Raw genomic sequence first — 14,007 nt, 5'->3', positions numbered from 1 at the left:
TAATAAGCCTAACATACTAGACATACTTGAGATAAAGTAAAAATCAAAATTTATCTCCTTATTTTCCTAGATTTCTGCTAAAATGCCCTTATAAGCTCTTACTAATACTTTAACTTCCTATTTGGATTAGGTCTTTAATGTTTGTTCCATAAACAAAATAATACATTGCAACTAAAAAAATGAAAATGGTAAAACAAATATGATAAAATAGTTAAAAATAAACAATTTGACAATTCATCAACACAAGGTTTTTTTTAAAGAAGATTTATTTATCCATTTGAAAGGTGGAGTTACAGAGAAGTGGGGGGTAGGAGAGGGAGGGAGGGAGGAAGAAGGGAGGGAGGGAAGGAGGGAGGGAGGAAGAGGGAGAGGGAGAGACAGAAGTCTTCCATCCACTGATTCATTTCCAAAATGCCCACAATGGCAGGAGCTGGGCTGATCCAAAACCAGGAGCCAGGAGCTTCTTCTGGGTCTCCCATGTGGGTACAGGGGCACAAGCACTTGGGCCATCTTCTACTGCTTTCGCAGGCCATAGCAGAGAGCTGGATGGAAAGTAGAGCAGCCAGGACTTGAACTGGCGCCCTATATGGGATGCCAGCACTGAAGGCAGCAGCTTTACCTGCTACACCACAGCACCAGCCCCAAGGGTTCTTTTTTTTTTTTTGGTTTTGGTTTTGGTTTTTAACAAGAAATGCAAGTCAACATCTTATTTAATTTATTTTAGAAAAACTACATCTTCAACTGACAGTCAATACTCATTTTACCAAATCATTAATTTTTTTGGAATTAAATTTTTTATTAATTAAGTTTGCAGATAACAGAAAAGTAACAAACTGGACAACTTATATAGTCACAAGCTTATGTGGAATTATGGTTACTTTCAACAATTACTGGAATGACCTTTCAAATATCTTCACACTAATCTGTGTGAATAGACTGGGAATAGCTACAAATCTGGAATTCTCAAAACAGCATGTAATGTAATGCTTCAAAGTAACTTATTTCCTCTAAAACTTTACTAGGTAATTCAAAAAAATGCAACAAAATGTTAAATGCTCCGAGTGTCCATCCTACGAATTAGGTAGACTTCTTTGATTTTCTCTTCTCTGCTTCTTCCTTTTCCTTTTCTATTTCGGTTACTTGTAATTCAATTTCTTTGGCATTAAACATCTGAAACGATAAAAAATTTTAAAAAGCCAATTTCAATATATACATTTTCTCTTTTAAATTTAGATATTCATTATTTGTACATTCCTATTTTTCTTTATAATTTTATAACTTTCAACATGTAATGAAATGTTTCAAAAGGTATGAAAGCAACACGTTTGTAGCAATTATGGACAAAACTAGATCTCTGATATTTCTGCCATCATGTGCCAATAAAGTAAGGCAGCAGCAGGAATTGTGGTGCAGCAGGTTAAGCTGCCACCTGCTATGCCAGCATTCATATGGGCACTGGTTTGAGTTCCTACTGTTCCACTTCTGATCCAGCTCCAGGCTCCTGAAATCAGGAGGTAGAAGCTCACTCTCTCACTTGCTGACTCTCCCTTTCTGTAAATTTGCCTTTCAAATAAATACATTTTAAAAAGGCAAAAATGTGGGGCCGGCACTGCGGCACAGCAGGTAAAGGTGCTGCCTGCAGTGCCAGCATCCCATATGGACATTGGTTCGAGTCCTGGCTCCTCCACTTCCGATCCGGCTCTCTTCTATGGCCTAGGAAAGCAGTAGAAGATGGCAGTTGTGTGGGAGACCTGGAAGAAGCTCCTGGCTCCTGACTTAGGATCAGTGCCAACTCCGGCTGTTGTGGCCATCTGGGGAGTGAACCATTGGATGGAAGACCTCTTAACCTCTGCCTCTCTGTAACTCTGCCTTTCAAATAAATAAATAAATAAAGCTTTCTCTTTAAAAATAGGCAAAAATGTGATACTATGTGTAAATATGTGTATATCTATCTCTCATATATTCAAATTACTCTCAACATGTTTTAGTTCAAGGCTTATTTCTATTCATGAACAAATAGCATTATTGAATTCTCCCTACTCCACTGTGTAATTCTGACATGGTTTAACTATTTTATCATCTCATTAAGTAGTCAGAAAATGTGAGAAAATAACCTGTATTTGAATATATATGTATTTGAGTCCTAACTCTATTTCCAATTCCAGCTTATTGCTAATGAACACTTTTTTAAATAAATTTTTTAAGTTATACAACTTTCATGTATTTCATACATATATGTTTAGGAATATAGTAGTATTTCCCACCCTACCGTCCTTCCTGCCAATGTTCCAACCCTTCTTCCTCCCTTTCCCATTCCCACTCTTAATTTTTACAAAGATCTATTTTCAGTTTACTTAATGATTGTACATTTAACTATATACTAAGTAAAAAATTTTACAAATAGTGTGAAGAAAAAAACACTGTACCTCAATGGAGGAGTTGAGGGCTATAAACAATCATCAAATCTCAAAATGCCCATTTCACTCCAATACATTACATTTTAGGTACTCTATTAGTTACCTTGGATCTGGGAAAACATATGATATCTGCTTTTTGAGACTGGCTTATTTCACTAAGTATAATGGTTTCTAGTTGCATCCATCTTGTTGCAAAAGACAGGATTTTATTTTATTTTTTTTACAGCTGAGTAGTATTCCATAGTATATCTATACCATAATTTCTTTTTTTTTTTTTTTGACAGGCAGAGTTAGACAGTGAAAGAGAGAGAGACAGAGAGAAAGGTCTTCCTTCCGTTGGTTCACCCCCCAAATGGCCGCTACGGCTGTGCACTGCACCAATGTGAAGCCAGGAGTCAGGTGCTTCCTCCTGGTCTCCCATGCGGGTGTAGGGCCCAACCACTTGGACCATCCTCCACTGCCTTCCCGGGCCACAGCAGAGAGCTGGACTGGAAAAGGAGCAACCAGGACAGAACTGGTGCCCCAACTGGGACTAGAACCCAGAGTACTGGTGCCGCAGGCGGAGGATTAGCCTAGTGAGCCGCGGCACCGGCCCTATATCATAATTTCTTTATCCAGTCAAGTTGACAAACATCTGGGTTGATTCTACATCTTAAGTATTGTGAATTGTGCTGCAATGAATATAGGGTTACAGATGACTCTTTCATTTGCTGATTTCTTCTGGTTTGAGTAAACTCCCAGGAGTAGGATGGCTGGATCAAATAGTAGGTCTATACGCAGATTTCTGAGGTATCTCCATACTGTCTTCCATAGTGGTTGCACCAGTTTACATTCCCACCAACAGTGAATTAGGGTACCTTTTTCCCTACATCCTGGCCAACATTTGTTGTCTGTTGGTTTCTATATGAGAGCCATTCTGATTGGAGTGAGGTGAAGCCTCAGTGTGGTTTTGATTTGCATTTCCCTGATAGCTAGTGATCTTGAGACTTTTCTATATGCCTTTTGACCATTTGAATTCCTTCTCTTGAAAAGTGCTTGTTCAAGTAATTTGCCCATTTCTTTTAAAAAAAAATTTTTTTTATTTATTTGAAAGAGTTACAGAGAAAGATAGAGACAGAGAAAGAGAGAGGTTTTATATCTGCTGATTTATTCCCCAAATGGCCCCAACAGCTAGAGCTGGGCTAATCCGAAGCTCGGAGCCAGGAGCTTCTTCCTGGTCTCCAACGTGGGTACAGGGGCCAAAGTACTTGGGCCACCCTCAAATGCTTTCCCAAGCGCATTAGCAGAGAGCTGGACTGGAATTGGAGCAGCCAGGACTCAAATTGGCTCCCATATAGGATGCTAGCACTACAGGTCAGAGCTTTAACTCATTGTGCCACAGTGCCAGCCATTCTTTATCCATTTCCCTAACTTGACTGTTTGTTTTATTGTTGTTGAATTTCCTGATTCTGGATGTTAATCTTTCATCAGCCACATAGTTTGAAAATATTTTTTCTCATTCTGTTGGTTGCCTCTTTACTGAGTGTTTCTTTCACAGTGCAGAAACTTCTCAGCTTTATGTAATCCCATTTGTCAATTTTGGCTTTGATCGTCTGTACTTCTGGAGTCTTTTCCAAGAAGTCTTTGCTTTTGCCAATGTCTTGCAGAGTTTCCCTGATATTCTCTAGTAATTTTATGGTATCAGGTTGTAGATTTAGGTCTTTGATCCAGCTAATGTACAGTCTGAGAGTTCATGGTTGTACTTCTGGAACTGAAATCCAGTTCTATGCAATTCTAAACTCTGTGCTCCAAAGTATGTGTGCTCTACTCACTACATTGTCTTTGCTGAAATAACATGTGGAATGATAGTCTCACTTTGCTACCAGTACACAACCATTCCACTATTTATGAGTAAATATATTTATAACTTTGTGTGTGTATGTATATCCATGAGTGGATATATGTATGTGATGGGGCTGAATAGGAACCTTTGTATTCAGTAGTTTCTGTACATCTGTAGTGCTGGTGTATCTGGGCTCAATGATAATTGGTTTAAGTACATGTCTACTCTGTGTGTGGTGCTGTGCAGAGACAGACTCCACTGTATGTTCCCTTTCCTTGTATTTATTGAAACTTTGCTGCTGCTCTACCTTCCTATCCCATCTGTTGGTTAAATAATAAAAGATAGGGAAATGGTGCCAAAACAATGATGAAAAAAACCAAACCAAATCCCCCATTGGTTCATCCAGCACTGATTTTAACACTATTTCTCTTTGATACACTTTCCTTAAAACCAATGAAAAATGTACATAAAATAATCCTTTAAGTGTTTTTTTTAATATAGTTTCCCATATTTTGAGTACTTCTATATACTTTCAGTTAAGGAGAACTAGTTGGCAAGTTATACCGTACAGTTCTACCTAATGGACACTAGTGAACGGCATTTCCAATGCTCTGTGGTTGATGAGTCTTCTATCATAATACTCAGTACAATTTATTTTAGTTCAGGAATTTTAATTCATAAGCACTGACAAAAGGCAGATGAGTAGTAATGCTAGACTTGCCATAAAGAAATATGAAACAGTTTTCATGCTAAATAATAAAATTTAAGCCTTAAAGAAGCTTAAGTCACTTTCAAATAAAAAGTAGAGAAAAAAGATTAAAAACCAGTAAGCCAATCAGAAATGAGTGGATGTTCTTTGATATAATGAATAATAATATGCCAGAAGTCTGAAGGGCCAACAATTATATAAGAAAGGCAGTTGAACAATTGATTTTAGAAGATCTAAAATGATAGAGTAACTGCTTTCTATGTGGTGCCAGAAATGAATTTCCATGGGAAAGATGCCATACTGACCTCATACTAGACTGATTCAGGAAGTATCTGACTCATAGGAACATACACTAAATGGGTAGGCCTATATAGAGATCTCAGCAGTTGCAAGTTATCACAATGGGAGAGACAAACTTGTGACAAACATAGAAATTAGTGAATATTAGATTAAAGAAAGAAAACAGAAATCACTATGGTGTCAATGGATGCTAATGGATGTCCCATCATTATAATGCAGATTTATAGGGATTGATAATATTTTAAATTTCATCAAAATACTTTAAACTACAGATATTTTTCTCTCTTTCATAAATGACTTACCTTCAAAGGTTGATTTCTTCTTATTATGGCAAGTTCAATATTTTTTCCACCAGACTGGACAACCTAATTTAGAACAAAGACAATATTAGAATTATGTCAGCAAATTTTGTATTTAATAAATATCAATGGATGAGAAAAGGAACTTTTATGAATATGTTCTATTAGATCACTTACTTCTAGCAAAGCTCTTATTGCCAATTTAATAGCTTCATTGTCGTTTGCTATAGCATCTTCTGTGTAATTTTTTTCTAGAAATTCTCGAACAGTTTTAGCACTTCGGCCTATTGCATTTGCCTTAAAAATGAAAAGATAATTATTAATATTGTAATATGGATAGATTAATGGTTACTAAGTAAATGTTAGGGGTTTGGAGTTTATTCCAGCATTACTTAATAGAATTATAAAATGAAAATTTTAGATGTGAAAATTAGCAAACATTTCAGAGGCTCATTTGGTTACTTCATTAGAAATCTATATTTTAAAATATACTAATGCTTTATCCTGGCCAATGTTTTCTGTTAATTTAATGTCTCCCATGCTCCCAGTAACCAGAGAAGATCTAAAGGGTTGATACTACAAAAGTTGTGGAGAAGAAAAAAACTTTAATTTTACAATATGGCACAAAAATAAAGAGGAAAAAAGAGATGTCAACGAGAAGAGGAAAGGTGTTAGCATGAATGACACTGGACATGTTTTAGAATAAAGTATAGTAGTCACCTGATTGCTGATTCATTATTTCTTTTGATTTCATATGCCAGATGGGCTTTAATTCCATTCCCCATTATTTTTATTCTTTAGAAATTTTCCTCAGATGAAGAAAAGAATCAATGAATTTCCCCAGCTGCATGGCCATAGTTACTAGACAACATGTAAGCTTAATTAAACCTAAATATCCAGATGAGTACTAATGATGATAATAATTTATATTAAAAGAGCACTTTTGTGCCAAACACTGTGCTAAGTATTTTACATGGGTTACCTTATTTAAGTATGATGAAAATGATTAAATAGAGACTATTACTAACTCAATTTTCAGATGAAAAAATAAGAAACTTAGAAAGGTCAAAATGGGGTTTCTCCATCTCAGTACTATTAACACTTTGGGTCAGATAATGTGGGCTGTCCTGTGCTGTGTATGATGATGTATCAGTAGCGACATCTACCCCAACCCAGTTGTGACAACAAACGTTTCCAGACATTGCAGAACATCCTGAATGGAGGACAAAAACATTGTTTGTGTCAACTATTGGCTCAAGTAATCTTGCCCCAGAATACATAGGAGCAAGGAAAAGAGCTGAGCTTTGAAATATGAGCTCTATAAATATGCTGCCACATGCCACATGCCACATGCTATGATCATCTGGAAAATGAAAAGAACCAGCAGAAAGTCCTAGCCTTTAACTGTCATTCAGTGAGTGAATGTGTCATGTGTAATTCCTTAGTTTATTTTTTCCTTTTACCACACACTTATTGACTGTTCTTTTTTTTTTTTTTAAGATCTTATTTGTTATTCATTTAAGAGGTAGAGCTACAGACAGTGAGAGAGAGAGACAGAAAGGTCTTCTATCTGCTGGTTCACTCCCTAAATGGCCCCAATGGCTGGAGCAGGGCTGATCTGAAGCCAGGAGCCAGGAGGCAGGAACCCCCTCAGGGTTTCCCACATGGGTACAGGGGCCTAAGCATTTGGGCCATCCTCCACTGCCCTACAAGACCACAGCAGAGAACAGAAGAGCAGCAGCTAGGACTAGAAGCACCCACCTAGGATGCCAGCACTGCAGGCAGAGGATTAACCCAATGAGCCACAGCGCTGGACCCGTTTCATAGTATTATGATTACAGAAAAGGGATCTCCAAGGAGATTTTAGGAAAAGAACATGAAAACACATCTTTTGTACTACATGAGAGTATACTGCTCTGGTTAACAGAATATTCTTTTTACTTCATACTAACTGTATGTCATTATATTTCAGAGGATAAAAACAAATAGCTGTGAAACATTCAAATGAAATTTTTATGGCCTTAAAATTTCCCCAAGATCAAAGATAAAGCCTTCAGATTGTATGACCTTGAGTGTTTGCTACTAGTATTTTTGGTAACTGGTTGCTGCCCAGAGAGGAAGTCACGATAGTTTATTCAAAAATCTCACTTTACAGGCCGGCGCCGTGGCTCACTAGGCTAATCCTCCGCCTTGCGGCGCCGGCACACCGGGTTCTAGTCCCGGTCGGGGCACCGATCCTGTCCCGGTTGCCCCTCTTCCAGGCCAGCTCTCTGCTGTGGCCAGGGAGTGCAGTGGAGGATGGCCCAGGTGCTTGGCCCCTGCACCCCATGGGAGACCAGGAGAAGCACCTGGCTCCTGCCATCGGAGCAGCGCAGCGCGCCAGCCACAGCAGCCATTGGAGGGTGAACCAACGGCAAAAGGAAGACCTTTCTCTCTGTCTCTCTCTCTCACTGTCCACTCTGCCTGTCAAAAAAAAAATCTCACTTTACAGGGCCCTGAGGGTATTTCTCCAGCCCACTTCAACAAAGTGTGATGATTCTGCAATGTTTTTCCTGCTTGCTTACCAAGGTTAATGACAATTTTCTGTGGCAAAGACTATTAGCTGTCAACCCCAACACAGATTCTTCCTTTGGATATAACTCCAGGCAATGTGACTACTAAAAAAGTGTCATTTCCTAGCCTCTGTTACAAATTAGGTACATATATACATAGGTACATTTCGTAAAAAAATGGAACTAAGAGGTTTATTTTGGTGCAAAAAAATCTGAAATCCATGCAGAGTTTGGTCTTAATACTCATTTTCTTTTTTTTTTTTCTTTTTTTTTTTTTTGACAGGCAGAGTGGACAGTGAGAGAGAGAGACAGAGAGAAAGGTCTTCCTTTTGCCGTTGGTTCACCCTCCAATGGCCGCCGCGGTAGCGCGCTGCGGCCGGCGCACCGCGCTGATCCGATGGCAGGAGCCAGGTGCTTCTCCTGGTCTCCCATGGGGTGCAGGGCCCAAGCACTTGGGCCATCCTCCACTGCACTCCCTGGCCACAGCAGAGAGCTGGCCTGGAAGAGGGGCAACCGGGACAGGATCGGTGCCCCGACCGGGACTAGAACCCGGTGTGCCGGCGCCGCAAGGCGGAGGATTAGCCTAGTGAGCCGCGGCGCCGGCCAATACTCATTTTCTATGAGCAGCCTGAAGACCCTATCATACAAGAAGTCAGTAACTGGGCAGAGCTTCTAGGAATGTTTGCTGCCAAGGAAACAGATATGTTGGCAGAAGGTCTGTCTCCAACTCAGAAAACATAAAAGCCTATTCCTGCAGTTGCTGGATTGAAGGCAGGTAGCCAGCAGTTCTCAACCTTCTTTAGGGAGCTCCTTGGTTAGCAAGAGCCACCTTATATAAAGTCATGTGCTCTTCCATGGGAAGAGGAGCGATTAATGTCCAATTCCTCAACCCAACTTGCAAGAACTCTGAAGAGCCAATACAGACCTGGCACTTCCCATGGGCTCTACTGAGGCGTTGAGTGAAACTGCACTGCAGCCTAATCTGTCCCTCTCTGCCCAGTGCAGAGCACTTCCCTTCAACAAATGCTGATCCCAACAGCACTTCCTACTACATTTCCTAGGAACAACAATCTCTGTCTCAGAGTTGGTTTTTCATAAAACTTAATTTACAATTATCTTTCAAAGTCTAGAGACTACTTCTTTATCATGCCCTTTAAAGTCTGTATTGATCATGCCTCTTATAAGATACATTAAGAAAATCAAGGTAAGGGCCAGCACCGCGGCTCAATAGGCTAATCCTCTGCCTGCGGCACCGGCACACCGGGTTCTAGTCCCAGTTGGGGCACCAGATTCTGTCCCGATTGTCCCTCTTCCAGTCCAGCTCTCTGCTGTGGCCTGGGAGTGCAGTGGAGGATGGCCCAAGTGCTTGGGCCCTGCGCTCCATGGGAGACCAGGAGAAGCACCTGGCTCATGCCTTTGCAGCGCGCTGGCCGCGGCGGCCACTGGAGGGTGAACCAACGGCAAAAGGAAGATCTTTCTCTCTATCTCTCTCTCTCTCTCACTGTCCACTCTGCCTGTCCAAAAAAAAAAAAAAAAATCAAGGTAAGATTCCCTGGTCTCCTGGCTGACTTCCCTTGTGGCTAGGTGACCCCAAGATGCCATGTATTAGGCAGCCTTTCTCATCTGAAGGCTGTGAACTTTCAGAGTAAAGTAAGTAAAGGCTTGCTCATACTAATAAGAGAGAGATGTGGTAATGAATAAGAAATTCTACTCATAATAAATTAAATAAATCACTGCTTCCACTATCTCTGAAATATTAATAGAAAGCAAAACTGGCCAAGATTTTCCAGGAAAAACAAACTAGATGATTATGAATAGTCTTTAAAGTATTTTTAGCCCTGAGCTTCTATGTCTTTATGGTGGCATTTTTCCAAAGCGGATTCCACAGAATATCAAGATGAGAGAGGACCTATGATAAAAGTGTTCTAAAATTCAAGTAATCTTGGGGACTACTATTTTACCTACTTCTAGAAGATTTCCAGTGCTTTTCATAACATAACAAAATACTTTGGAAACAAAATTTATTAAATTTCTCTAGATAAACATCTCCCAAAATTACTTAGGTGCTTACCTTACACCTATTAATATCAAAACAAATACACTTTGAGGAACACTGCTCTTAAATACACAATCTATCATTTGTTCCCACTTTGAAGCCTTGTGACCCATACTAACAAGAGCAAAACATGCCTCCAAGGTGACTCACACGGTTAAGTTACAAGGGGTCTTTTTTTTTTTTTTTTAAAGATTGATTTTATTTATTTGAAAGCCAGAGTTACAGAAAGAGGTAGAGACAGTTTTCCATCTGCTGGCTCACTCCCCAAATGGCTGAAATGTCCAGGGCTGGGCCAGGCCGAAGTCAGGAGCCAGGAACTTCTTCTGGGTTTCCCATGTGGGTGCAGGGGCCCAAGTATGTGGGTCATCTTCCGTTGCTTTCCCAGGTGCATTGGCAGAGCTGGACCAGAAGTAAAGCAGCCAGGATTCAAACCGGTGCCCATATGGGATGCCAGCATTGCAGGCTGTGACTACGTCACAATGCTGGCCCATAGTTCATCTTAATTCCTGCATATGGGCCTCCTGAACATGGTACAGCTAAGCTTTTTAATTAAGCAACTACTTCACACAACTCATGCACAGCTGGTTAGATGCTAGTTTTCATCTTTTTTTTTTTTTTTAAGATTTATGTATTTATTTGAAAGGCAGAGTTACACAGAGAGGGAAAGACAGAGACAGAGAGAGAGAGAGGTCTTCCATCCACTGACTCACTCCCCAAATGGCTGCAACAGCCAGAATGGGCCAATCTGAAACCAGGAGTCAGGAGTTTCTTCTGGGTATCCCATATGGGTACAGGGGCCCAAGTACCTGGGCCATCTTCTACTGCTTTCCTAAGTACATTAGCAGGGAGCTGGATTGGAAGAGGAGCAGCTGAAATTCGAACCAGCTCCAATATGGAATGCCAGCACTGCAGGCAGATGCTTAACCTACTATGCCCTTCGCTGGCCCTCATCAATGTTCTTTAGGAACTAATTTTCTTTATGTAAACTTTAAAAATAATAGATTTTCAAGGATTACATAGTAAACAAAACAGAAGTTTTGAATATAAAATTTGAGTTTGAATGGCAAAGGTTTGCATCCCTACAAATTTAAAAGCTACCTGTAAATGAAAGAAAGCAGATATTTAGAAGAGTGTACAACTTCTTAGGTACATCTTAAATACCCATATTTGGATTTCAAAATTACTATGTGAAAAAATAAGATTATTTATTTATTTGAAAGGCAGAGCAACCGAGAAAAAGACAAAGGAAGAGACAGAAACAGAGATCTTCCATTTCTTGATTCACTTTACAAATGGCCTAAACAAGCCAGGCCTGGGTCAGGCTGAAGCCAGGAGCCAGGAATTCATTCTGGTTTCCCACATGGGTGGCAGGGGCCCAAGTAGTTGGACCATTTTCCTCTGATTTCCCAGGCACATTGGTAGGGAGCTGGATCAGAAGAAGAGTAGCCAGGATTTAAATTGGCATCCCAATATGGAATGCTGGTATCACAACTGGCAGTTTAATCTGCTGCACTCCAATGCTGGCCCCCTAAGTGAAAAATTTTTGATTCTTGCAACTAAATGTCTATGGAATTTTCATTTTGAAAAATCAATGAAGTACCATTATAGTCAAAGTATGCATCTGTAAGTAGAATTTGATGATATAAATATAAAAATGCTTTTCTTCTAAAATATGATTAGTATTTACTGTACAACAGATCTTGAATGTTTACTATACAAACTCCCCCTAAGAAGCTTTTACAGGAAATAAACAAAAAAGCAATAAGAATTACTAATATCTCAGAAGCTCAATGAGAGAGTACTTCTGAAAATCAAGTAGATAGCATTCTGTGCATTCAGTTATTCGCTTACTATCATTTATTAAATATTTTTGACCAACTTGTATATAAGGTTCTGTTCTAAGCACTGGTATTTCAATAACACAAAAGGTAAGACACCTGCCTCCCACATCAGAGTCCCAGCTTCCGGCTAATGGCCTGGGAAAAGCAGCAGAGGATGGCCCAAGTTCTTGGGCCCTGCCACTCATATATGGAAGACTTGGATAAAGCTCCTAGCTTTGGCCTGGCTCAGTTCTAGCTGTTGCAGCTGAAATGAGACTGGTCAAGGAGTTGGATTAGGTTCAAGCTAGAAGCCACACCTCCTTCACTTTGTGTTGCCATATTCACCTAGCTATCAATTAGGTGATCCCTTCCCAGGAAGTACTTCTTCTTACCTGGGATGTGGGGGTGGTACCACATAAACACTTCTGTTTTCCTAAAGCTCATAAAAAGCTAAGAAGAACAGAAGCTCTCTCTCTCCTCCTCGTGGACAAAGGATGAGCAGAGTATGGTATGATTATTTCCCTTTCTTTGGCCCATTCTCCTTTACTAAAGCCTTAATGAGTCTGTGTATCTTTCTCACTTTGTAAAATACATTGCATGCTGTGTTTGGGCCTGTATTTAGAATTCTTCTCTAAGTAAAAGGCAAGAGTCTAGAAAATTAATTTAGGCTCAATCCAGCCCATAACGTTAGCCACTTGGGGAGTGAACTAGCAGATGGAAGACCTCTCTTTCTCTGTCTCTCCCTCTCTCTGTGTAACTCTTTCAAATAAATTAACAAATCTTTGTTAAAAAATTATCATCTGGTTCCTTAAGAACATGTTTGCTGATACCTGCAGTTTATACTCTTAAAAATTGGTAACTTCAAAGTACTTTTATTTGTACTTACTGATATTTATTGTATTCTTTTTAAAAAATACTTGTTTATTTTTTTATTTTTTTGAGAGAGAAGGAATGAGAGCATATTCCCTTCTGCCAGTTCACTCCCTGAATGCCCACAATGGCTGGGACCAGGCCAGGCTTAGGCCAGGCCCAATTGGGGAGCCAGGAACTTGGTCCAGGTCTCCCAAGCAAGCAGCAGGGATCAAATCACCTGAGCCGTAATCCTCTGTTTCCCAGGGTACATAACAGCAAGAAGTTGGTATTAGAAATAGAGTCAAGACTTGAACCCGGGCACTCTTGCTATGGGATGTGAGTGTCCCATCTGTTGATGTTAACTGCTAGGCCAAATGCTTGTCCCTGCCTTATTGTTGAAAGAGATCATGTTCTTTTGGTCCTGAGGCAAAATTGTTTTACAGGCTGTCTATGCAGCTGATAATCTTGAGACAAGGTAACATTTTCCCAAGGACAAAGAGCCAGGCTAGCTCACTGTTTGCTGTGAATGTAGCAGATTCTCCCTGCTTAGTCATCCTCAGTTGTGAAGCAAACCAACACACCCAACTAGGCTGTACATCAACCCAATGGGACTTGGGGACAAAGGGAATCTATGCAAATATGCTGATATTCATGCTGCTTGCTGTGTCAAATGCTTTGTTTTTGACTCAGAGAGCCCTGTGTCTTCTGCAATATCTATGAAATTAGTAGCAGGCTAATTTATTAGCATGTAAGAATTGCAGTACAAAATCAAATCCAGACTCAACAATTAGAAATTAAAATTGAGAAATTTAATACATAATTCATTTAAAAATATTAGTCTGTTTGGTCTGCCATAACAAAATACCACAGACTTGGTAGCTTAAAACAGTAGAAATTTATTTTCTCAAAAAGTTCTAGAGGCTAGAAGTCTAAGATCAAGGTGCTGGCAATTTTGGTTTGTGGTGAGGTCTCTCTTCCTGGCTTGCAGATGGCTGCTTTCTCACTGCATCCTCACATGACCTTTCTTCTGTGTGTGTGAGTGCATGTGCACACAAAACATAGACATCTCTGGTGTCTCTTCCTCTTCTTATAAGCAAGTGACCCTACCAGAACAGGACCCTCCCTTACAACTATTTAGTTATCTCCCTGCAGGCCTATCTTCAAATACAGTCACAGTGGG

The 14,007-nt window shown here is 39.9% G+C and overlaps 1 protein-coding gene across 3 annotated transcripts in view; it reads right to left on the bottom strand.

Annotated features, from left to right (window-relative positions):
* Nucleotides 1-1,077: 1,077 nt before the first annotated feature.
* Nucleotides 1,078-14,007, bottom strand: part of PSMA8 (proteasome 20S subunit alpha 8) — a 71,930-nt gene continuing 59,000 nt past the window's right edge. For all 3 annotated transcript variants that reach the window (XM_062200241.1, XM_062200242.1, XM_062200243.1), the window contains 3 exons: nucleotides 5,725-5,844; nucleotides 5,551-5,613; nucleotides 1,078-1,170 (listed from right to left, as the gene is read on the bottom strand). In XM_062200241.1, the coding sequence (XP_062056225.1) occupies nucleotides 1,078-1,170; nucleotides 5,551-5,613; nucleotides 5,725-5,844 (276 nt within the window). The remainder of the gene's footprint in view (nucleotides 1,171-5,550; nucleotides 5,614-5,724; nucleotides 5,845-14,007) is intronic.

This window comes from Lepus europaeus, chromosome 9 (genome assembly GCF_033115175.1).
Source record: "Lepus europaeus isolate LE1 chromosome 9, mLepTim1.pri, whole genome shotgun sequence".
NCBI lineage: Eukaryota > Metazoa > Chordata > Mammalia > Lagomorpha > Leporidae > Lepus > Lepus europaeus.
Note: the sequence above shows the minus strand (reverse complement) of the source record. Positions and strands in the feature narration are given on the sequence as shown.